The sequence below is a fragment of the Schistocerca americana genome, chromosome 5, assembly GCF_021461395.2.
Source record: "Schistocerca americana isolate TAMUIC-IGC-003095 chromosome 5, iqSchAmer2.1, whole genome shotgun sequence".
Taxonomy (NCBI): Eukaryota; Metazoa; Arthropoda; class Insecta; order Orthoptera; family Acrididae; genus Schistocerca; species Schistocerca americana.
In genome coordinates this window covers 567,243,988-567,270,159 of record NC_060123.1, presented here as the reverse complement: position 1 = coordinate 567,270,159, position 26,172 = coordinate 567,243,988, and the positions used below count along the sequence as shown (strand labels likewise).

Here is a 26,172-nt window from a genome sequence, read left to right as displayed (position 1 = left end):
GTTGGGAGTAGGATTAAGGTTTTTTAAGAAGGATTGAGAGGCAAGGCTGGAAGTCAGAAATTCCTGGAAGGTTAGGAGAGGGTGATTTTGAGGAAGAGGAGGTGGGTCCCGCTGTGACGGAGGACGGAACTGTTCCAGGCATGGTTCAATTTGGATAGTGTCTTGGGGAGTTGGATCATTAGGAGTAGGATTAGGATCATTTTTCTTCGTGGCAAAGTGATATTTCCAGCAGAGAGTACGGGTGTAGGACAGTAAATCTTTGACGAGGGCTGTTTGGTTAAATCTGGGAGTGGGGCTGAAGGTGAGGCCTTTGGATAGGACAGAGGTTTCGGATTGGGAGAGAGGTTTGGAGGAAAGGTTAACTACTGAATTGGGGTGTTGTGGTTCCAGATTGCGTTGATTGGAATTTTGAGGTTTTGGAGGGAGTGGAGCTGGAAGTGGGAGATTGAGTAGATGGGAGAGACTGGGTTTGTGTGCAATGAGAGGAGGTTGAGGTTTGCTGGAAAGGTTGTGAAGGGTGAGTGAGTTGCCTTTCCGGAGGTGGGAAACCAGGAGATTGGATAGTTTTTTAAGGTGGAGGGTGGCATGCTGCTCTAATTTGCGGTTGGCCTGTAGGAGGATGCTCTGAACAACAGGTGTGGATGTGGGAGAGGAAAGATTGAGGATTTTTATAAAGGATAGGAGTTGATGGGCGTGTTGATTGGCTGAGTGGATGTGTAGGTGAAGGATTAGGTGGGTGAGGGCAATGGATTGTTTGGTTTGGAACTGGTATAGGGACTGATGGAAAGAAGGGTTGCAGCCAGAGATGGGAACTTTAAGTGTGAGGCCTTTGGGGGTGATGCCAAATGTCAGACAAGCCTGAGAAAATAAAATATGGGAGTGTAATCTGGCTAGGGCGAAGGGATGTTTGCGGAGGGAATGTACATAAAACTTAATGGGGTCGTTGTGAAGGTGTTGTGAGGGTGACATGGTACTAGAAGGTGGAAAGTGGAACACGAGGCTGAAATGAAAATGAAAATAAATATGAAAAAATATATGGGGAGAGATAAAGGTAAAATTAGAAAGCAAATGGAGATCTGGTGTGAAAAAAGGCGAAAAAGGGTTGGTTAGGGCTGGGCTATGTTGATCAAAGAAGCGTAACTCTATCTTATGTGGTTTCCGTTTTAGTTGTCGACGTATCTACATTTTACGAAAAATAGTAAGAATCAGACAGACGGAAGAGCTGATCCATTTTTAGACCACTGGACACAGTTTTAATTTGTGAAACGGAACAGCTCTTACATTTCTCTGATCCTAACAGAACCATTAGAAGCTGCTTTTCCCGCCACTTCTATTTAGAAGCATTGTCACCATCGCTCTATGACAACAATGAAATGCTACTTCCTGGCAAGGAAGTTAAATATTGTTTCAGTTGTGAATGGGCTTACAAGCAAGTAGGAGCACTATGGAGTCCAGAGGAAGAAGGATAGTTCAAATGTGCAGGAGAAGGAACAGAATTTGATGGTATCTAGTAAGTATTAGAATCTGTTTCTTAGTGTATATATTTCAGTAGTAAGTACTATAATCACAGCTGTTGTCATTATTATTATTATTATTTATATTCATAGCTGAGGAAGAACGTGATGTGGAGATGTCAGGACATTCACTGGTTTCAGATACAGATTATGATCCTACCCTAAGTGAAAATAATGACGGGTTTTATGAATTCTCCATCAAAGACTGATAATAAATTTCCTGGAAAACAGTTTTCTTGTTTATAGTACTCACTGGAGGCACTGACACACATTCCCATAACTAGTTCCATGTAATCTGTATTTATAAAGACATTATTAACACAACTGCAGTAATCTTTAATATGATATCGCTTAAAGCTGCATATTATTTGTTTGACGTTCATATGTCATACAGCAGCAGCCATTAAGTTAAGGATTGGACAAACGTAACTGCATGCATAATTTCATTAAATATTTCATTAGTGTCCTTCGAGTGACTATAATATGTAACACTTAGTAGAAAACAACAGTCAATGAAGTATACTTTTTATTTACCATAGAATAGTTTGTGAAAAACTATTAGAAAGTACTCAGTTTTTTGGACAAAACCTTTAAATCGAATTATCTCAAACACTGTTTTTGTAGTTACGTTTCTTTGATCCTAAATGGGCGATATGTTCAATCAAGTGCTGGAAGGTTTCTTGGGGAATGGCGGCCCATTCTTCATGGAGTGCTACACTGAGGAGAAGTATCAATATCAGTCAGTGAGGCCTGGCATGAAGTCAGCATTCCAAAACATCCTACAGGTGTTCTATAGAATTCGGTCAGGACTCTTGTGCAGGCCAGTCCATTACAGGTATGTTATTGTCATGTAACCACTGCGCCACAGGCTGTGCTTTATCAACAAGTGCTCAAGAGTGCTGAAAGATGCAATCACCACCCCTGAATTGCTCTTCAACAGTGGGAAGCAAGAAGGTGCTTAAAACATCAATGTAGGCCAGTGCTGCGATATTGCCATGCAAAACAACATGGGGTGCAAGCCCCCTCCATGAAAAACATGACCACACCATAACACCACCGCCTCAGAATTTTACTGTTGGCACTACACATGCTGGCAGATGATGTTCATGGGGCATTCGCCATACCCAAACCCGGTAATCAGATCGCCACACTGAGTACTGTGATTTGTCACCCCTCACAACGTTTTCCCACTGTTCAATCGTCCAATGTTTATGCTCCTTACATCAAGCAAAGCGTCTTTTGGCATTTATTGGCATAATGTCTGGCTTATGAGCAGCCACTCGACTATGAAATCCAAGTTTTCCCATCTCCCGCCTAACTCTCATAGTATGTACATTGGATTCTGATGCAGTTTGTAATTCCTGTGTGATGGTTTGGATATATGTCTGCCTATTACACATTATGACTCTCTTCAACTGTTGGCAGTCTCTGTCAGTCAACAGACAAGGTCGGCCTGTGCGCTTTTGTGCTTTGTACCAGGCAGAAGCCGGCAGCACAATGCACATATATTTTTGGGGGTGTCCAGATACTTTTGATCACATAGTGTAGTATAAGTTCTTGCTTTTCATATTTTATTTTCTATAGGTTGCTCTTTTCATATCTTATCCTTTTATGTCACCAGTAAAGGTTCCATTTTCATTCTCATTTTCTCCTTACTTCTTTCCCTGGTTCCTTTTGTGACTGGTCTCTCTCTCTTTCTTGTACTTTGTTGGATGTTTTTCTCTTCCAAGAAGAAAATTTTGCTCGTTCCTGTCATACACTTTGAGAGTGGAAGCATAGGGAAGACTTCTTTTTGTCTTACGCAGTACACAAGCACACAACAGTGAAACCCTGTTTCATGAAAACAGAGGAAATCTATAATGACAAGACTATCAGAACAAAGCTTGCAATAGGGGTAAATGGGAAAAGTAGCCAATTTGAAATGACCTGTATGTAGCTTTGAAATTGTGGTTGTCTATAAAAACCTGCCATGGAAGCTCATGGAAGGTTGGAACAGCTATAGATAAAGACGTATCTCTAAAATCAACACATTTCACTGGACAGAACAGTTTAGCAATATTTTTCAGCTTTGAAATAATGTGGTATAGACACTGAACCACTGAAGTGAACTGTATCCATATGTTTGGCATTAAAAATGATAATGCATATCCATATTTTTGCTAGTGAGACCAAATTTCAAAAGAGCACTGAATACGCATATATGATTCGTAGAGACCTGATTACATCTGAAAGACTATCAATACGAACAATGTAGGAAAAGACACATTGCTACTCACCATAAAGAAGACACATCAGGTTGCACGCAGGCACAAATAAAAGACACTTACATAAAGTTTCAGCCTCAGCCTTCAACAGTAACACACACACACACACACACACACACACACACACACACACAAAAGAGAGACGCAAGCACACCTCAAGCACACATGACCAGCAACTCCAGCATCTCGGGCCAAAATTGGCAAATATTTTCAGTAATAATAATGGAAATTCCTGTATGAGGCAGTAGGTAAAATAAGGGAAAGACTACCACTCACCTATAACAGATCAATAAGCAGAGCACAGAAAAATTTAACACAAAACAGCATTCACACTAGCTTTCCAACACTATCTCTTTTTCTAGCAAAAGTGCACACTACGAGCCTTGCTGTGGTCATGGGAGTGAGTATTTGGGTGTCTGTGTGGTTATGTGTGCACTTTTGTCAGAAAAAGAGCTAGTACTTGCAAGCTAGCATAATTGCTGTTTTCCGTTACGTATTTCTGTGCTCCATGCATCAACCCACTATGGATGAATGGTTATATTTCCCGAACATTTTACAATGAGGTGACAGAAGTCATGGGATTGAGACATACACAAACACAGATGGTGGTAGTACTGCGTATACAAGGTACAAAAGAGCAGTGCATTGGTGGAGCTGTCACTTGTATTCAGGTGATTCACGTGAAACGGTTACCAACATGATTATGGCCACACAACGGGAATTAACAGACTCTAAACATGGTCTAGAAGTTCGAGCTTCCATTTCGGAAATCATTAGGGCATTAAGTATTCTGAGATACCCAGTGTCCTGAGTGTGACGAGAATACACATTGCAGGCATTACCTTTCACCATGGACAATGCAGCTACCAAAGGCCTTCACTTATGGACCAATAGCAGAGGCATTTGTATAGAATTCTCAATGCTAACAGATGAGCAACACTGCATAAAATAACTGCAGAAATCAATGCGGTACATACAATGAATGTATCCGTTATGAGAAAGTGGTGAAATTTGGCATTAACGGGCTATGGCAGCAGATGAGTGATGCATGGCCTTTGCTAACAGCACACGACATTACCTGCAGCGCCTCTACTGGATTTTCATACTGGTTTCAGAGCGAACTAGTTCCATTCTCAACACAAACAAACTATTCATTTGGGGTTCTACAAGTAACACACAAATGTCAGGTGAAAGTAATATCTCATCAGTCAACAATAATATCAAAAGGATAGTTCCTACCCGATATATGTGTGTGTGTGTGTGTGTGTGTGTGTGTGTGTGTGTGTGTGTGTGTGTGTGTGGGCACGCACACATGCTATTGTTTATTTTTGACAAAGGCCTTGTTAAGACAAAGGCCTTGTTAACCAAAAGCTAACTTTCTGACAGTTCTTTTGTAATATCTTTCTGCGACAGCATTTCCACAATCTGGAGAGCAGTAACTATCCTTTTCACGATATTGTTACATTCCATCCTGGATTTTCCATTGTTTAATATCCCATCAGTAATCACAAAAAAGAGTACATCCATCCCCAAGGAAATAAAAAAGGAAACAATGGAAGCAAATTCCAAAATACATTACCAACTACCAACTGACTAGATGTTTCTCCAGTCAACTGGTAGCTGATGGCTGGAGACACAACATCGTTGTTACAGGTATTCTGTGAAAACCAGTTCACAGGTGCTGGCCACACATAGAATTGTGTATATGATTTGAGTTAACCCCCTCAGCATCAGTAAAGGTCTGAAGATGGCATACTGAAGCGCCATAACTGGTAGCCGTATAATACAAACCACTGGAAGGACAGCTGTGGGTGTTTCATGTTATTATATAGGTGAACGGTTGAAGTCCCTCAAACTTCCAATCAGAAGGGTTTACGTACAAGACAATCCCCATAACAGTAACATCACATTCTTTATCATCACTGAGCAATAAGTGTTCCACTGTTATAGATCAAAATTCAGAGAACCACTGCCATCAAAAAGGCATGCAATGCGACCTATCACCATCCATCATCGTACATCCAACTAATCATACTTGAGCCATTTTGCATTAATCTAGTATGACGTTCTGGGAACAGGAAATGTTGTATACAATGAGACAATACACGCACAGTCAGATTTATGTTCAACGCTGCTATGTTCCTACATGTCTTGCTTTTCCTTCCAGCAGTTCTGAGCTGCATGTCCACACTTTTTGCAATAAAAACATTTAACAGCAAATCATATTTTTCACTCTTTAGAAATGTTGGTTTTATCAGGCTGAACGTTCTTTCTCATCTGCTTACTGATCACCATCGCTGCCATGTACCAACTTCATCGTCATCCTTGGTAATTCTTACTCTTCTTTGATGAGAATTTTATCAACATTTCCACATTTTGTTGACCAGATGACATGTGGCATACCACCCCATGTTGTGTTAAATGTTTATGGCAGTGACATGGAGTTTTTCACCATTATGGCTATGTCCGACACACTGTCTCCAACATTTAAGAGTTGTAGCACCATGTTTTCAACCTTAGCTACACGCAAAACTGAATCACTGGAATTCATCTTACATTCATGAGAACAATGCATTAAAGTTAACTTACTTGCTTCTCATAATTACTCATATTTGGATTTCAACTTATCCCACATTCCATGTGCTGTCTTACACACTAACAGATTTTGCATTCGATGTTCATCTATTGATGTGGAAATAGGAACACAGCATTGGCATTTTCTCTTATCCATGCTTTCATGGTCACACTGCCAGTTTTAGCTGGCTGAACTACTGTTCTAAATACATAAAAAATTCCATATACCGTGAGAACTGCAGACATCTGGAATTTTATGGCTTGATAATGCTTCTCATTTAATTTCATGATATGCCCCGGAGAAACTACTTCAGATATTACAAATTACTTTTGTCCATCACAAAGTGATCAGAATAGTGAAACTGCACCTAGTAACATTGGCTGAAAATGTTTTTCTGCACAATTTCTCTCATAATACAACAAATTGTCCAATTTTCTCAGGTAAACCGCACAATGCGTGGGTCCATATCCTGACTAAGTATTTGAAGATTTGAAAAGAGAGCTGACATTTTTGTATCAACTACATGACTTATTTATTTACATATATATGCAGAACAGATACCATCTTCATATATATATATAAGGCTCACTGGCCATTTGACCATCATCTTCTGTGCGGATGCACAAACAGTGCACGAACTCTTATGGGAGACAGCAAAAAGCCGTGAGTAATGAGTATAATGGGCAGGGGCACTATGAATTTAGTGTGAGACAGTAAGTTGGGAATGCGGGTCTCACGGGAGGCATGCCAGAGATAAGTCCCTGCAGTTGCACTATCCTCTGTGTCCTGGGTGGCTCAGATGGATAGAGCGTCTGCCATGTAAGCAGGAGATACCAGGTACAAGTCACGGTTGGGGCACACATTTTCAACTGTACCCGTTGACTTATATCAATGCCTGTATGCAGCTAGGGGTATACATTTCATTGTAACTTATTTATTTGACTCTGGTAGCAGACCAAAGTGTTGAAAAAGTTTTGTGCCCTTGCATTTACTTTATATTCTCTGAACTTCCTAGTTTTCAGAGACGCACACACATTTACTATTTGTTTTTCATCGCTTCGTGCATTCTTATACTTAAGTCAATCATTGTAAAGGATGCTAGCTAGTTCAGTCAAGTAAATAAATAAATAATTTGACACAGAAATGTTATTTCTCTCTGCAAATATTGAAGTATCTCAACAATTTACATTGATATTTTTGTTTGTTTCTTGATTAATAATGTTCCAAACTATTTTTAGTTTATTGCTGGAGTGATTTAATTTTTGAGCACACATTTTGATTTTTTAAAAATAGATTGGAGGATTTTAAAATATTGGCAGTATTGGATTTTCAACTCTAGAATGCAGCTTTTTCTTTGAAGGAGAAAAAGCTGTCTTTTCTTAGCACGATATACTGTAATCCCAGGAGTTATTCATATCTCGTCTAGATCCTGTTCCTTTTATACAAATTTGTTTCAGCAGAAAATAAGACTCACAATGTTATAGGAACATGTTTCTGTCGTATCGGCTGCCGCACAGCAGCCATCAACTCGGCGCGGCATGGCAAGCCGTTCCACAGGACTACATCCAGCATCTCTACGATCGTCTCCATGGGAGAATAGCAGCCTGCATTGCTGCGAAAGGTGGATATACACTGTACTAGTGCCGACATTGTGCATGCTCTGTTGCCTGTGTCTATGTGCCTGTGGTTCTGTCAGTGTGATCATGTGATGTATCTGACCCCAGGAATGTGTCAATAAAGTTTCCCCTTCCTGGGACAATGAATTCACGGTGTTCTTATTTCAATTTCCAGGAGTGTATTTAGTAGCAGCATGACAAATTATTTTCTCCTTTGGGAATGAGGATTGCAGCTGAAGGCTCAGTACATTCCAACACAATGCGGAAAATCTCAAGAAATCATTTCTTTTCATTTTTTCTCATTAGCACTAAAAAATTAATTGTTACTGGAATAAAATATACATGTACTGTAATGAATAAGATACCTGTCAAGTGTGTCTACCACCGTAAAGCAAGTTGTAACTTAGCCCCCTCTAGGTAATAGGTTTTCCCTAGTTTGTAGACCAAGCAAACTACATCATGCTTGAAAGTATACTGCAGTCTGCTCAGTCAAAGTGACCAGCTGTCCCTAGAGATTTGATTGAAAGTAGTTGATTTCCTTTACGAAATTGCTACTCTATTTTTATAATAATACTTTTATGATGAAACAAATGAACGTTCACCTCCTCTTTCCCAGTGGAAGCACATCAGAGCTTAGCTAGTGTTCTATTCAAACAAAAAATCTTACAGTATTATATTCCAATGCCGCCAATTTCTCTTTGACTCACTTTTATTTTATTCCAAGTTTTTGTAATTCCTCTGTGGACATCGTATGTCACATTCCACTCTTTTGCCTCTTCCTCCTCATGTTCTTTATTTTACTCCTTCACTCTCATCTATGTTCACAACATCATTTTTCCTTCAATATTTGTCAGTTTCTTTTGTTCTGTCTTCTTAGTAGGCTGCCTCTCCGTTATTTCTTTTTCTTATACACAGCAGTTAATTTGTGTCTTTGTTACACTACCTACTTTCTCTCCCCTCATATCGGTCTTGATTGCTCTCTCTGGCCAGATTTTTAAATCTCGTCTTTTGCTTTATGCAGCATAATCTCAATTTATGCTGTTTGAATCTCAAGAAACTGTTTGTGAATAGCAGTAACGTGTCAATTTTGCTTTCTGAACAGAATACCTTAAAGATTAGATGCCAAAAACATTACAATGTATGAATGAATTAATACATACCTGAATATATCCTTCAGTTCCTCCACCTTTTCACCAGGGTAGTGAGAGTCCACACTAGGGTCTAGGAAAGCTGATGAATACGCTAGTGGTCCAGCATTGACTTGTACACATATGCTTCCCTGTAGCATAAGACAATCCTTAATTTCATAGATGTTACAAAATTACAGAATATGATGGCACTGAGCATTTTAGCACAAATTCTTATGGTACACACTTGTCGAGACTTTACTTCTGTGATAGCCATCTGTAAATTCCAATATTCTAAAATTATTTTGGATAAAGTATTATTTTACTAAATAAATGCAAGAGGATACACAACAAAGTAAAATGTAAAATATAACTATAGGTATACATGCCTAAAAATAATTAAACTTGAAAACAGTAAAATATGCTAAGATCTGAATACACCCTTCAGTTTGAAGGTCCTGACCAAACATGAAAAATCTTATTACAATCATCAACGAAAGATTTTTTTTGTAATTATAGTAGTTCCAGGCAGTAATGATATGCATCATCACATTTAATACTTTCAATATCACTTGAAAGATATGAGGGCAGAAACAAAACTTTACTGTGCTGTAATGCACTACTAACCCACTGACAATGTATGAAGACACATGACAGAACAATTCTCAGAAGTCATCTAAAACTTTTAGCCTAAAAAGTACTTCACAACTTTCTTCATTTCTAACAGTCATGTCTTTTGATTGATTTGTCCTGCCTGCACCCTTTGTATGTGTCACTATTTTCATCTCAGAAAATTTGTTACATCCATGTTCCCAAAAATATATGTTCTACTTTTCAGTCTTTTCCACTTCTACAATTTTTCTTCTCTACTGGCCCTTCCTGGCCCAAGTCAGCTAGGTTATGAATTTGTCATGACGACAACAAAAGCATAAATTTCCTGGATCTTTTGTCCAACTAACATGCCTCTACTTTTGTAAAAAGCCTTCTTAAGGAAAGGGCTCAGGAACCTGAAATTGAGGGTCTAATATTTCTCCTGTTTTACTAATTAGATTATATCTAACCCTATGCCTGACATACAATATCAAACCCTCTATGCCACATTCTTTTTACAAAAACTAGATGGTTGTTAATCTGTGTTCCCACTGCAGTTTAATAGTTAGTACTAACCAAAACAAAATAGTAGTATTTACAAATGATTTGGAGGAAAAAGAGACAACAAAATATCAGCCAAATATTAAAAGACTCTGTTCAATGTGTGTGTGTCTACAAAAACATCTGCGAAGTGTTTACAAACATGTGTATACAAATGTGCCTCTTGAGTGAAGTGATATGTATGAAAAGGATGGAGAAAAGAATGTATGATGGTGCTAAAATGTTAAAAACCCTTTTCTTGGATTATGTGATAAGTCTACAATGTTCATCTTTTCCATTATTTTGCATGTTTTCCGTGTTTGACTTACGAATTTCATAACCTAACATTAAACCTTTTCAAGGAAGGAATATGCATTTCACCTCATCCAAGAGGAAAAAATAAAGCCAGTATGAATACAAATTACACCTGATGATTGACCAAGAGGGTCTGAAATGCATCGTGTACTTAATAAAACATGAAGAGTTGTGACTGACGGCAGTTTTTAATTCATACTTCCATAATCTTAAAAAGAGTTTAAGAACAAAAACTCTGAAAGAAAAGACTGAATGAAACTTTTTTCACAAGCATCCACATAGTATATATAGTTTAATTGTTTTGGTATGCATGTAGTCAAATTCTGTTGTCCTGCACCCTGCTGTTAATCACGGAGGAATGTCAAATATTTTAATTCTGCAACAATTTTCTTAATTTTTTTCCCCAATTGATTTTCTCATATCACCTCGTTCACTAAAACAATACTGCCTAATGTAATCACAATTAGGGGTCAATCAAAGGTCATTTTAATTTTTTTGTAACATTTGAAATTATGGAAGTAACAGACTGCATGAGTGAGTGTGTGTGCTTTCCCAGGTGAAGACACACATTTTCCAGGGTGAAAATACACTTTCTATGTGTTAAGTGACAGTATATGTTCCCTCAGAACTGTAAAACTTATCAATTTTTTGAATGTGAAGGTTTTATATATCGGCATAGAACTTCCTGGCACTTTACAAAATAAAATAACATGTTTTCGAAAGATCTTCAATGTACAGCAATATATACACTGCATATTTTCATATTATGAAAGTATAAATACGAATTCCATCACAAAAAGCACATTAGTTTCCGAATCACTGAAATCGAGATTGTGATGTACCAGTACTCATGTCACATTATCTCGCCAGCAAGTGACAGCAGATATGCAGAGCATAGGACACATGATGTAGTCAGCCAATAGCAACATTACTGTTAAGCAGCATGAACAATGATAAAACATGGTGTGGTGCCAGTCTATAATTTACTGAAGAATGGATTTCTATAAATTTAAGATGTAAACAATGCAAATTAAGAAATAACATCAAGCCTAGAGAAAGTACCAGACAAGTATTAAAACATACCTTGCAATCAAAAACCCCTTGGTTTCACAGAAGGCATATATGTAAAATTCCGCTAAAGTTTCACTGTGTGGTATTGGGAAGTCGGTTTTCTTGGCGTACCATTACTGTATTATTTCATGTTTGGTTCTTTGTCACGGCATAATACCGTACATGGCAGAGACGAAAATGAACAGTTAAAATCCAGAGAACAGTTGAAACTAGCTAATAGTGCAGAATAAAACACTTTGTTTCAAATATATTGTCTGCCTCTGCAGATAAGATTAATAAAAGCGAAATTGCTTCAGTATACTGACAAAAATAACTTCATTGTTCGGCAAAGTGATCAATGCTTTATTGCCAATAACTTGAAAATAAAATAAAATCAGAAAATTGAAAATAATAATATATTTTAGTCTTCTGTAATTATGTGAATGTATTTAAATTCATCCGATAGCTCCCTGCCACAGAAATCCATTTTGTTTTCATTTGACATGACAGCTGTAAAAGAAGAGAGAACAGCAAAATCATGAAAAGTAAATGTGGATCACGTGAAGACTACTCCCCCCTACAACACTGACTGCACTGAACGAATCTGGCAGCTTGGTCACGCCATAAAAAATTTTTCCAGGTAGCATCAGGCTGCTTGCAGCTACTGCTTACACATCTAGCAGCCACACTTCCAAGTAGCAAGAAGAGGGAGAAGGTGCTGCTTGTATGTGACTTCAGCTCTGCTCATGTGTATGAGCCTGCTGGCAACTAACTGCTCAAATGAACCTAATTTAAACAATTGTGATGCCATGCTCCCTGAAAGCAGTTTGTTGTTACGAACTATTGCACGGTCTTAATCCTCCCCTGTGTGTGTACTGTGTTTTGTTGTTGTAAAGGACACATTTTGTTTTCATCTTAAGTTTTACATCGTTGTTTTTCTCTCGTTTATGATAAAACATTGTTGTAGTATTATTCTGCAGTAGCAGGCCAAAGTAAAATTTCTGTTAGCGTATAATTTCTTACCACTCAAAATTATAAACATTTAACATTTAATTCCCAGAATTCTAAAAAATTCCCAGGTTTTTCCCAGTCATCTCCAGATGAAAAAGTTCCTGGATTTTTTCCCAGATTTCCGGGGGTGTATACATCCTGAATATATGATGAAAGGAATGCTTCTCAGTGCGTCGGTGCATACACAGTTACGAATGAGGAAAGTTGTCTGTCACACCCAGATTTCAAATCATTAATATTTTCTCTGAATAGGAAGTCTTTACATACAAGTTAGTGCACACTGGAATAACTGTGTCCCACTTGCCTGCTGTAGTTGTGAGACAGCATCTATTGTGATGTCTACATCTACATACATACTTTGCGAGCCACCATATGGTGCATGGGGGAACACACCTTGTGCCGCTTCTAGTCATTTCCTTACCTGTCCCAGTTGCAAATAGAGCAAGGGAAAAACAACTGTCAACACGCCTTCATACGAGCCCTCATTCTTCTTATCTTGTCTTTAGGGTCCTTACACAAATAGTACATTGGCACCAACAGAATTGATCTACAGTCAACAGCAAACGTGCATTGTCAAAATTTTCTAAACAGTGTTTTGCAACAAGAATGTTGCCTTTCCTCCAGAGATCCCATTTGAGTTCACGAAGGATCTCCATGTTGGCCCGGGTATCCGCTGTAATTTGTCATAATGGATTTCAAACAACTGTTTGCACACAGCATTGATTGAATGATTTCCTAGTATCCTCTGCACTTTTCAAGTGTGCTCATGACCTTGCTGTATCAGTATGCTTTTTGACTGAAACTACCAGTAACAAATCTAAGTAGTAAACCTCTGAATTTCTTCAACACTATTCTTTAATTTGATGTGGTGAGGATCCCAAAAAAGCAAGCAGTACACCTTTGTAGATGAGCTGCAATTTGATAAAAAATCTCCCAATAAATTTAAGTCAACCTTCTACTGTCCTTATGCACCCATTCTATTTCATACTGCTTTACAATGCTACACCCACACATTTATTGTGTCAAGCACCATATCACTAACACTGTATTTAAACAGGATTGCTTTTCCTTGTCACCTACATTAACTTAAATTTTCCTACATTTGGATCACACCAAATAAAAATTTTGTCCATGTCATTCCGTGTCCTTCTACAGTCAAAGAACACTACAGCACATCACCAGACTGTCATAAATTGCTGCTCACAATATTCATGAGATCAGTGATGTATACAGAATGAGGCAAAAAGCTTTTCCCAAATTAAACCACGGTGTCCCGATATTCCTTTGAGGAACAAAGGAAGATGTCTGCCTGGATGGAGGTCTTTCAATCCCCAAGTATCGTACAAGAAAAATTCAAGGTCTGGACCATGTGGGATTCATCATCGTGCCTGGCAATTGATAGTATCTATTAGAATTTTTTAAGGACAGTATCCGTTCAAGACAACTGCAAGGGAAACAGTGGTAGAAAGAGATCTATCCAAACTGAAGAGAGTATCATCCTTGTTTGGGTAGTGATGGTAGCCAGCCCAACCAAGTCGTCGTGCAGATTTTCTCTAGAGACTGACATTTCTGAATGGTCAGTGGTTAGAATTTTGCACCATTACTTAAGAATGAAGCCATACCACTTGTAGATGGTACGGCAGCTCACAAACACAGACAAGCAGGCATGTTTGAGTGCTCTGCAAATTATCTTGGAAATGGTCCACTTCGAGCCTTGACACTCTGTTCACGTTTTCTGACAAAGCAACCTTCACATCAGCAGTTGTGTGAACAAACACAACTGTTCTGGGCAATCGAACACTCCCTGGAAGTTCTAGAGCACATGCAAGATTCCCTCGAAGTTTACATTTGGTGTGCAGTGGGCAATTGTGAAGTGACTGGACTCTTTCTTTAAGAACAGACTGTCAGGGGAGACAATCACCTTGTCATGCTAACCAGGTTCATGGAGGAAACTGCAACACTTGTCATTCTCTAGCGAGGGTACTTTCAGCAATATCGTACCCCTGCCCATTACAGCCAGATGGTCCAGGACTACCTAAACAACATATTTGGTAAACATTGAATTGGTAGAGGTGGTCCTCTCCCATGGCCAGCATGTTCACCCGACCTGGCGTCATGCAGTTTTTGGCTCTGGGGCGTGGGCAACTGCTAGCTCACAGAAAGATATGTACCCAAAGACTGGAAAATTGCTCAAGTCACACCAATACTCAAAAAGGGAAGTAGAAGTAATCCATTGAATTACAGGCCCATATCACTAACGTTGATTTGTAGCATGGTTTTGGAACATATACAGTATTCGAAAATTATGAAGTACCTCGAAGAAAACGATTTATTGACACATAGTCAGCATAGATTCGTGCGAAACACAACTAGCTCTTTATACTCATGAAGTAATGAGCGCTATTGACAGGGAATGTCAAATTGATTCCATATTTTTAGGTTTCCAGAAGGTTTTCGACACCGTTCCTCACAAGTGTCTTCTAGCCAAACTGCGTGCCTATGGAATATTGCCTCAGTTGTGTGACTGGATTCATGATTTCCTAGCAGAAAGGTCACAGTTCGTAGTAATAAACAGAAAGTCATCGAGTAAAACAGAAGTAATATCAGGCATTCCCCAAGGAAGTGTTCCTGATCTATATTAATGATATAGGAGACAATCTTAGTAGCCGTCTTAGATTGTTTGCAGATGATGCTGTCATTTACTGTCTTGTTAAGTCATCAGATAACCAAAACGACTTGCAAAATGATTTAGATAAGATATCTGTATGGTGCGACAAGTGGCAATTGACCCTGAATAAAGAAAAGTGTGAAGTTATTCACGTGAGTACAAAAAGGAATCCAATAAATTCTGATTGCATGATAAGTCACACAAATCTGAAGGCTGTAAAAACTAAATACTTAGGGATTACAATTACAAATAACCTAAATTGGACTCGCATTCGGGAGGACAACGGTTCAATCCCGTCTCCGGCCATCCTGATTTAGGTTTTCCGTGATTTCCCTAAATCGCTTCAGGCGAATGCCGGGATGGTTCCTTTGAAAGGGCACGGCCAATTTCCTTCCCCATCCTTCCTTAATCCGAGCTTGTGCTCCGTCTCTAATGACCTCGTTGTCGACGGGACGTTAAACACTAATATCCTCCTCCTCCTAAATTGGAACGATCACATAGATAATGCTGTGGATAAAGCAAATCTAAGACTGTGATTCATTGGCAGAACAATTAGAAGGTGCAACAGATCTACTAAAGAGACTGCTTACACCATGCTTGCCCACCCTATTCTGAGTATTGCTGTGCGGCATGGGATCTGCATCAGTTGGGACTGAGGATGACATCGAAAAAGTACAAAGAAGGGTGGCTCATTTTGTATTATCATGAAATAGGGGAGATAGTGCCACAGACATGATACGTGAATTGGAGTGGCAATCATTAAAACAAAGGCGTTTTTCGGAGCGACAGGATCTTCTCATGAAATTTCAATCACTAGTTTTCTCCTCCAATTGTGAAAACATTCTGTTGGCACCCACCTATATAGGGAGAAATGATCATCACGATAAAATAAAGAGAAATCAGGGCTCGCACAGAAAAATTTAAGAGCTTGTTTTTCCTGCGTGCCATTTGAGAGTGGAACGTTAGACAGACAGCTTGAAGGTGGTTCATTGAACCCTCTGCCAGACACTTTATTGTGAATAGCAGTGTAATCACGTAGAGGTAGATGTAGATCATATCTATCCCAGCAAACTTAGCAACCTGGATGACCTGAAGCACCACATTACTGAGATCATCACCTCTATTCCTCCCCAAATGGCACAGTGGGCCTTACTATCATCAATGGAAAGACTCTGTAAGTGCATTGAGCAGGACGGGTCTCAACTTGAAACCCTTTCACCAATTCTCTGCCTTGGTAATTTCACAAGATTAAACACCCATTTAATGTTAACACCTTTTTGTCTCAGCCTGTATAGAGAACAAGAGCTCTCCCATCACACATCAACATACCTTTGTCTCTGATGAACTCTTACTGTAGAGCACAATGTACTAGGTTCTATTACTTAAGACCACTCACCATGGGAACCATATGCTCAGACCTTCATTAACAATTTCCAGTGGAAAACTATGTAAAACGCTTTCCGGAAATCTAGGGATATGGAATATGCCTGTTGCCCTTCATCCGAAGTTTGCAGAATATCATGTGGGAGAAAGTCATGCTTAGTTTCACATGAGTGATTCTTTCTAAATACATGTTAATTTGTGGACAGACACTATTCTACCTCAAGGAAATTTATTATATTCAAACTCAGAATATTTTTGAAAATTATCTATCCCCCCCCTCCCCCCTCCCAACAAAAAGAACTGATGTTCAAAGAGTTATCCAAGTAACTACATCTACATGTATACTCCACAACTAACCATACGCAATGTAGTAAAGGGTATATCATAGACCACCACCATTTCCCTCACTCCCTCTCCCTTGTTCCATTTACAAGTGATGTGTAGGTTGAATCACTGTCTGTAAGCCTGCACATTGGCTCATTTTATCAACATGGTAATTTTGTAAGGTATGTGTGGGGAGAGGCAACATGGAACATTTGCTCTCAGAGTCTTTTTTTACAGCAAACTTCTGCCTGATGCACAATGTCTGTGATATAGTGCCTGCCACTGGAGTTAGATGAAGCATGTTTCTGGAAGCCGAGACGTCATGGGATTGAACCCTGGTTGGACCACAGATTCTTTGACCTGCTATTTAACTTAGTCTTCACCTCTCAACAGTGTGAGGAGTCACTTGAAATGACATGTGGTCTGAACTGTGCATTAAACTGTAGGTTCCTTTCCCCAGTTGGAGAACTGGGTGCATTATGGACACAGAGAACACTGAAATGACTTCCAATTGAAAGACTAGCACCAGGCCATTGAGCTACACAAAATTATCATTATTTTTATTAATTATTACATTAACATGTTACAGAACATGCTGCTCAGTTATGGATCATTTTTGCCACCTCTATTAACCCCAGGCAGACGAGCAATAGTGAAGAATGGACAGATGCGGGGTTTTGTAAACCGCATCCATCATGGGCGAATTACATTTCCTTAAGACACTTTCAATAAATCTCAGTTAGTCATTTGCCTTCCCTAAAATTGGTTTTAAGTACTCATTCCATCTGAAATTCTTTCAGGCATGTACTCTTACATATTTAACAGTTGTGACTGTTTTCAGTGATTAATAACAGTTGCTTCATAAAACAGTAAAGAGCCATTCCACTTCTTTGTGTGCAATATATTACATATGTTTATGTTGAGGGTCAACTGCCAGCCACAGCATCAAGAGTATAACTGCAGGTCTTCCAGCATTCGATTACAATTCTCTGGTTCATCAACATCCATATACACGACATTGTTCACAAACAGCCTCATGGAGGTTCAGATATGATACATCAAGACATTTATGTATTTTGTGACCAGTAACAGCCATATACAGGGTGAATCATGAGGTTTTCCCCCCAATTGCTGGAGGTTATTCCTTAGGTTATCTGGAATAAAAAAAGTAAATACAGTAATGTCATCAGATCCATAATTAAGGTCTACAACAGAGTTCCAAAACGTGCCACGGTGTATGGAGCAACATGCTTGTGTTCACAGGACACATGAGCCGTCTTAGGTAGACAAGTGTAGCAAGTGGTACATTTGCATAACAACCACATTGTTGATACTGCAGTCACTGTTTACTGTTATTGTCTCCTGTATAAGTACACTTTGTGGTGGCGTAAAGTTTTCATTGCAGGAGTACAGAGAGATGATAACGTGAAAGCTGCTGTTGCCGAACATCACCATAAGTATCCTAATCGTAGGATTCCGAGTGCCAAAACATTTAGTGGAATATGTCAAACATTGCCAGGAATTGGTACTCTTCCCAGCACTCGTATTCACTCCATAAGACATCATGACGTTCCAGAAGAGGAAAACATTCCTAATTCTGTAGAGTGCAGTCCTCGTTGAAGTATAAGACACATAGCTACCCAAATGAACGTTTCACAGTCTAAGGTGTGTAGGATTCTTCATGAGAATGGACTGGATCCTTTTCAAGTGCAGAAAGTTCACCATCATGTACGACGTTAAGGTGGAAACACGAGAAGAATTGATACAATGCATTTTCAATGCTGCAGCATCAATAAGGAACGAGCAAGTGAAATTACGAAATGCTACTCACGTGGTTCATTCCTGTGCGAATCTTGCTTTAAATCCATTCTGAATGCAAGAGACTGCTACAAAATTGTTTAAATTAATTATTATGTTCATTTTTTATAGTGAAATCCTACAATAAAAGTTTTGTCTGTCATTTTCCTGAGTTTTTCAATTACTGTAGTTCCTTAATTATGGATCTGACTCCATCACTTTATTTACATTTTTTGTTCCAAATAACTTAAGGACTACCCTCCAGAAACTGGGGGAAAACCTCATGACTCACCCTGTATATAAAACAGAACATGAGAGGCTCTTGGAATTTAGCACACTATCAAGATCGAAGTCATTAGAGAGAGCACAAGCTCTTGCAAACACTTAGTCTGGAAAATAAATCGACTGCATTAAAATAATTCTACTATAAATGATTTAGACATACTAAAATTTCAGCCTTGTGAGTAAAAAGAGCATAAGAACCCTATTTTTTATCCATTTAATGATTAATGCAACAATGATTAGGAAAGGACATTAACACAATAAGACCAAAAATTGATATCTTTCCAGAAACTACTGCTGATATTTCTGCCTTTTGCAACCATAACAAACAGACAAAGGAATGACATGAAAACTTTTTGAATTACCTGCAATCTAAGCTGCAGTTTCTTTGCATCTGTGGGTTTAGTGAACACAACTTCCTCTAGCTCTGCAACTTTTTGTTGCATTTCATCAATGGCTACTTCAATAGGGTTAAGTTCTTGGATAGAATATTTTTCTACAATTATTCTTTTCTTCACATACGGGAATGAGTACTGAGCTGAAAAAGTAGAAATAAAACAAAAAATGTTATACTATGAAAATAATTTAACCAAATCATACATATATAATAAATATTCTCAAACATATTACTGTATCAAGTGTATTTTCCCATGTGACAGATACACATTGCAAATAAACAAACTTGTTCTCATAATTTTTGCCCATTACGCAAGAAGTTTACTCCTGTGCAACACTCTCCTTTTTCATATATAAAAACAAAGATGAGGTGACTAAGTCACCTCATCTTTGTTTTTATATATAATTTTTCCCACGTGGAATGTTTCCTTCCATTATATTGATATCATTACTCTCCTTTTTCACTGTGATAAGACTCCACAATGAACAATGAAGGTATTCTTCCCAGTAAAACTTCTGTGGGTGCAATTGCTGTTTCCTGTTTAGGGTGGGCTGACAGCAATAAATTTAACTGGATAATATGACGCAATTTGCTGTTGCACGATTCCTATAGTTGGAGTCACGAACGATGGCGGTCGAGCTTAGGCTTGTTCTGTGCACCTAATCACGTATTCTCCAACAGCCAATGAGCGTTAAGTAGTGTTCTGAGCACTCTGCTGTGAATGCTGTATGCAATATGAGCATTATATGTGATGGTAGTGAGTTATTTAGTGAAGTTTTATTCCATTTGTTGCCAGCTGTCATGGCCGGCGGTATTGGTATGCGACAAATTCTACACAAGCAAGTGACAGACATAATTTGTGGGATACACGCTTTCATTATGCGCAAAACACGTGTATGCGTGTAAGGCAATGGTCACCTGGGACCAGCAACAATGCAATCCTCATCCTTGTCTCAACCAGCGCAAACTGCCATCGTTCATGAATCAGAGTATAATTATCTACAAGTTATATGTATGGGAACTCAAGATACAATTGGCATGTCTCCCAAAAGTAAATCCAGCTTACCTCAGCATTATATTCAAATAGCTGACCAACATACTACTCAGGTCTGCATCTACATATATTAACCATAAGGCACTGCACAGTACATGGTGGAAGGTACTTGATACCAATATTAACGATTTTATGTCCTATTCCAGTCACATATTGACTCAGAGAAAAACTATTGTCTGAACAGCTCTGTATGCACCCTAATCTCTCTTATCTCATTCTCATGATCCCTATGTGTGCTATATGATGGTGACAGCAGAACGGTCACAAAACTGTTTTCAAATGTGGGTCCCCCAAATATACACTACTTTCTTCCGAGGATTTCCATATAAGTTCACAGACCATTTCTTTGAAACTTCCACATGGGCAATATTAATGACCCTAGGAGCATGTCTCAGATTTCTTTTGATGTTATTGTTATACCTACCTGATAAGGACCCTAAACAATGTAACACTATTCTAAAATTGGTTGCATAATTATCTTGCCTGCAGCTTCTTTTACAGATGTAGTTTACTTCCTCAGAAACTTTGCAACAAATCTAAGCCTTCCATTCACTTCTCTTAATACTAATTTTTCATGTTCATCTCACTCTATATCTCTTCTTAGAATTACTCGTACTTGCTTATATGATGTGACTTGCTCATGATGTACACTACCTAGAGTCAAATATTCATCAAGTAAGTCACTGATCTGCAATGATAGTCTTTATGATCGCACCTTCATTAGTAGTCAGTGACATGGTACAGTGTCAAACACCTTTCAGAAATCTAAGACAGAATCTAACTTTCACCTGCACCTACTGTTTTTAAGATGTCATGCACAGTCATTACAGATGGCTGTACTAATAAAACAACCTGGTTTTCACACCAAGTGGTTTTCCTGAATCTGTGCTGATTCTTTAAATAAAGGTTGTTTCCTCCCAGGAGTGTCACACTGTCTGAATTTAGGCTATGCTCTAGGATACTGCAATAGATGGATTTCAATGATACTGGTCTGTAATTCAGTGCATCCAATCCTTCAATCTTTTTTAAAACTGGATTAATCTGCACTCTTTTTCACTCTTGTGGAATTATTTGCTGCACAAGAAATTCTCAGCTAATCTGAGCTAGGAAAGGAACAAATCCCACAGCTTATTCAGTCTAAAATCTAAGTGGAATACCTTCAGGACCTGGTGCCTTGCCCATTTTAAGTAGTCTTAACTGGTTCCAATAATGGGGGTGCTAATATCAGTACGTCTCATTTGTGAGCCTGTGCAGATGTCAAACATTGCTGCAGCAGTATCCTCATTAGAAAATATGTTTTTAAATGTAGTATTTAATATTTCGGCTTTCTGTCTGTTGTCTTCAGTTTCAATGGCAAATCCTTAGCCCAGTCCAAGAGGAAATAGAGGGGGTGCAACTAATTTGCAAGTCAACATACCCAATCACAGGATTATGCATAAAATACTCAACTACAATAAATGCAGAGATGGCGTTCTATTGTTTTGGTGACACTGTAAAAGAAGAACAACAGAAAGCTCCTCATGTCTGAGAAGACAGCCACCTATGAAAAACTATTCCAAAATTAAACTACAAAATGTGGACAAAGAAAAAATGTAAAGGTATTTAGAGCTGTATAAAAGGAAAATCAAATAATAGAGAGATGAACACTAACAATCACATTTACGCCAGTACAATAAGACACGGAAAATGAACATTACATCTTTACAGAACATCAAGTGGAGATGATACAAGTCAAGAACTTAATTAAATACATGAAGTAGTTTACTGTGTCTGCAATTAAAAAAAGAAAAGGCACTGACAATATACACTGAAGAGCCAAAGAAACTGGTAAACCTGCCTAAAATTGTGTAGGGCCCTCATGAGCACGCAGTGCCACAAAACGACATGGCATGGACTCGACTAATGTCTGATGTAGTGCTGGAGGAAATTGACACCATGAATCCTGCAGGGCTGTCCACAAGTCCATAAGAGTATGAGAGGGTGGAGATCTCTTCTGAACAGCACGTTACAAGGCATCCCAGATATGCTCAATAATGTTCATATCTGGGGAGTTTGGTGGCCAACGGAAGTGCTTAAACTCAGAAGAGTGTTCCGAGCCACTCCTTAGCAATTCTGGACGTGTGGCGCGTCACACTGTCCTGCTGGAATTGCCCACGTCTGTTGGAATGCACAATGAACATGAATGGATGCAGGTGATCAGACAGGATGCTTACATAATACATGTCACCTGCCAGAGTCGTTTCAAGATGTATCAGGAGCCCCATATCACTCCAACTGCACACGCGCCACATCATTACAGAGCCTCCACCAGCTTGAACAGTCCCCTGCTGACCTGCAGGGACCATGGATTCATGAGGTTGTCTCCATACCCGTACACGTCCATCCGCACGATATGATTTGAAACAAGACTCGTTCGACCAGGCAATGTGCTTCCAGTCATCACCAGTCCTAAGTTGGTGTTGACAGGCCCACGGGAGGTGTAAAGCTTTGTGTCGTGCAGTCATCAAGCGTACACGAGTGTGCCTTCAACTCCGAAAGCCCATATTAATGGCGTTTCGTTGAATGATTCGCACACTGACACTTGTTGATTGGCCAAGCACTGAAAACTGGAGCAATCTGCAGAAGGGTTGCGCTTCTGTCATGTTGAACGATTCTCTTCAGTAGCCGTTGGTCCTGTTCTTGCAGTATCTTTTTCTGGCCACAATGGTGTCGGAGATTTGATGTTTTACCAGATTCCTCATATTCACGGTCCACTCATGAAATGGTAGCACGGGAAAATCCCCCCTTCATAACTATCTCGGAGATGCTGTAGTCCCTCGCTCATGCACCGACATAACACCATGTTCAAACTTACTTAAATGTTGATAACCTGTGATTGTAGCAGCAGTTACCAAACTAAAGACTGCGCTGTACAATTGTTGTCTTATATAGGCATTGCCAACTGCAGTGCCATATCCTGCCTGTTTACATATCTCTGTATATACCAGTTTCATTGGCACTTCAGTGTAGTTGACCCATCTGAGTTATACCTTATGACCAATGTAGCAAGGTGGAGCAACAAATTTATTTAATTTAAGATTGTGCGACTGCTAGTTAATTTTTTACTGTACAGAAAAGGAAATTCTATTCAAAAATTTGTTAAATCCACAAAGAGACAGATGAGCTGACCATAACTTGCCTTCAGATGGTACAAATCCCAGTAAATACAATAACAAATGACAGTAAGTACTCTTACATTTTGGAATCACAGATTCCTTATTCTGGGGAGAAATAAGTAAATAGTTCAGTGACACTCCCACTAGCTGTTCGTTTTTTGGGGGGAGTGGGGAGGGGCAGGGGCAGGTCACTCAGAAACCAAATTAAGGACTCATGCGAGGTGGGCAGATTTCTGCTAAATATTCTTAATTTAATAAATTACTGGAAAATCTATTAAAAAATCTATAAGCTTACTTGTGAGTATTGTTCTTCTTTTCCATTGTTCTTCAGGGCTGCCACGGACTCTTCCATCCTTCGTGAACGGTGTCTCAAACATAAATGTGTTTATGTCATGTGATTGCTCAAATTCCGTCTGCCGCTCTTCCAATTCACATTTTTCAAAATAAGGAGTCACATGAGTGACTTGAATGTAAGCATATTTTGAATCAAGGGAACTGGCATTTATCTGAAACATTTGCAGCACAGATAAAAAAAAAATGCAATACACACATACTATAAAACTCTCTCTGTGTGTGTGTGTGTGTGTGTGTGTGTGTGTGTGTGTGTGTGTGTGTGTGCGTGTGCGCGCGCGCACCAATATCAACCAAACTTGGTACATTCATCCCTTACTGTCACACAACTATCACTCTCAGGGTACGAACAGATATATCATATCATAAACAATTAGATGCATGAAAAACTGCTGCATCAAGTATGACTTTTAAATTTACTAGTTCTGCACTACTAACTCTATTCGCAATAATTTTTGCGAACAGTATCCATATATGCTGCTAAATGCAGCATCTGGACACAGTGGTCACTACAACTGCATGGACTACCCTAACATGTCTCCCATCAGACTGAGTTCTCAACTCGTACCACACACTACTGATGTAGTGCCCCTGTTCATTAGCCTCGTTACCTACTACAAGTTGCCAATTCCCATAAGAGTTTGAACTTGGTGTGTATCTGCATTGAAGGGATCATTGATTTTCACCTTAATTATATATTTGTGGAGTATGTTCTTTCAGACATGTTCAAAAGAAAAGACAGCACATATGTAATTAACAATTATGAGAAGGAAAGTTGCTACCCACTATATAGTAGAGACGCAACTCAGCATCTCTGCTATATGGTGAGAAGCAGCTTTCCTTCTCAATAATTGTTACAGTCCATCCTGGATTTTCCATTGTTTGACGCGTAATTAAGGCAGACAGGTCCGAAAGAACAGACACCACATGTTTAATTAAGGCATGGCAGCCAATGGTCCGTTCAGTGCAGATGCACACCAAGCTTGAACTTCTATTTTTTATTTTACACATCTAGTTCCATAGGACCAAATTGAGCAGCAAATCTCCAAGGTCATGAAACATATCAGTACATGAAATTACAACATAAAGGTAACAACAGATAAAGTAAAATGTTCATTAACCTAAAAAAAAGACAAGCTGTAAGTTTATTTAAACGCAATCGGTAACATAACAGAGGAATTGGCTTAATTTTCCAAGGAACTCATTGACATAATAGAAGAAGTAACCCACGAGGAAACTCTTCAGTTTCGATTTGAAATTGCATGGATTGCTTCTAAGTTTTTTAAATTCTTGTGGTACTTATTGAAAATGCATGCAGCAGTACACTGCACACCTTTCTGCTTAAGGGTTAAAGAAATGCGACCCAACTGCAGATTGGATTTCTGCCTAGTATTAACTGAGTGAAAGCTGCTTATTCTTGAGAACAAACTGATACTGTTAACAAGAAATGACAGTAAAGAATATTGAGAGGCCAATGTCAGAATACCCCAGACTAATGAACAGGGGCAAGACAAGAGGTTCGCAAACTTACACCACTTATTGCCCGAACCGCCCAATTCTGAGCCAAAAATATCCTTTGAGAATGGGAAGAGTTACTCCAAAATATAATACGATACATCATACGTGTCAAACTGACTCTCATTTCAGATACAGTTTGAATAATAAAAATGCCAGCATTAGGTCTTTGAACAAGACCCTGAATGTAGGCTTTCCATGACAATTTACTATCTATTTGAACACCTAGAAATTTGAACTGTTCAATTTCACTAATCATATGCCCATTCTGTGAAATTAAAATGTTGGGTTTTGTTGAATTGTGTGTTAGAAAGAGTAAAAACTGTGTCTTACTGTGATGCACCGTTAGTTTATTTTCTACAGGCCATGAACGTATGCCACGAAGTGGACAATTTGAAACAGTGCCAATGTTGTATACAACATCCTTTACTACCAAGTTAGTGTCATCAGCAAACAGAAATATTTTAGAATTACTTGTAAAACTAGAAGGCATATCATTTATATAAATAAGAAACAAGAGTGGCCCCAGCACTGATCCCCAGGGCAACACTCATCTTCCGGGAATCAGTGAGATGTTGCGAGTAATGAGGCTAATGAGCAGGTGCACTATCAGTAGTGTGTGGTATACCTTGTGAATTTGGGT

At 38.9% G+C, this 26,172-nt stretch overlaps 1 protein-coding gene across 1 annotated transcript in view; it reads right to left on the bottom strand.

Annotated features, from left to right (window-relative positions):
- The window catches only part of LOC124615809 (dedicator of cytokinesis protein 9), a 343,132-nt gene that overhangs the window by 4,892 nt on the left and 312,068 nt on the right, over positions 1-26,172 (bottom strand). The window contains exons 33-35 of the mRNA XM_047143949.1: positions 23,959-24,169; positions 19,423-19,595; positions 9,130-9,248 (exon numbers count right to left, since the gene is read on the bottom strand). Of these exons, the coding sequence (XP_046999905.1) occupies positions 9,130-9,248; positions 19,423-19,595; positions 23,959-24,169 (503 nt within the window). The remainder of the gene's footprint in view (positions 1-9,129; positions 9,249-19,422; positions 19,596-23,958; positions 24,170-26,172) is intronic.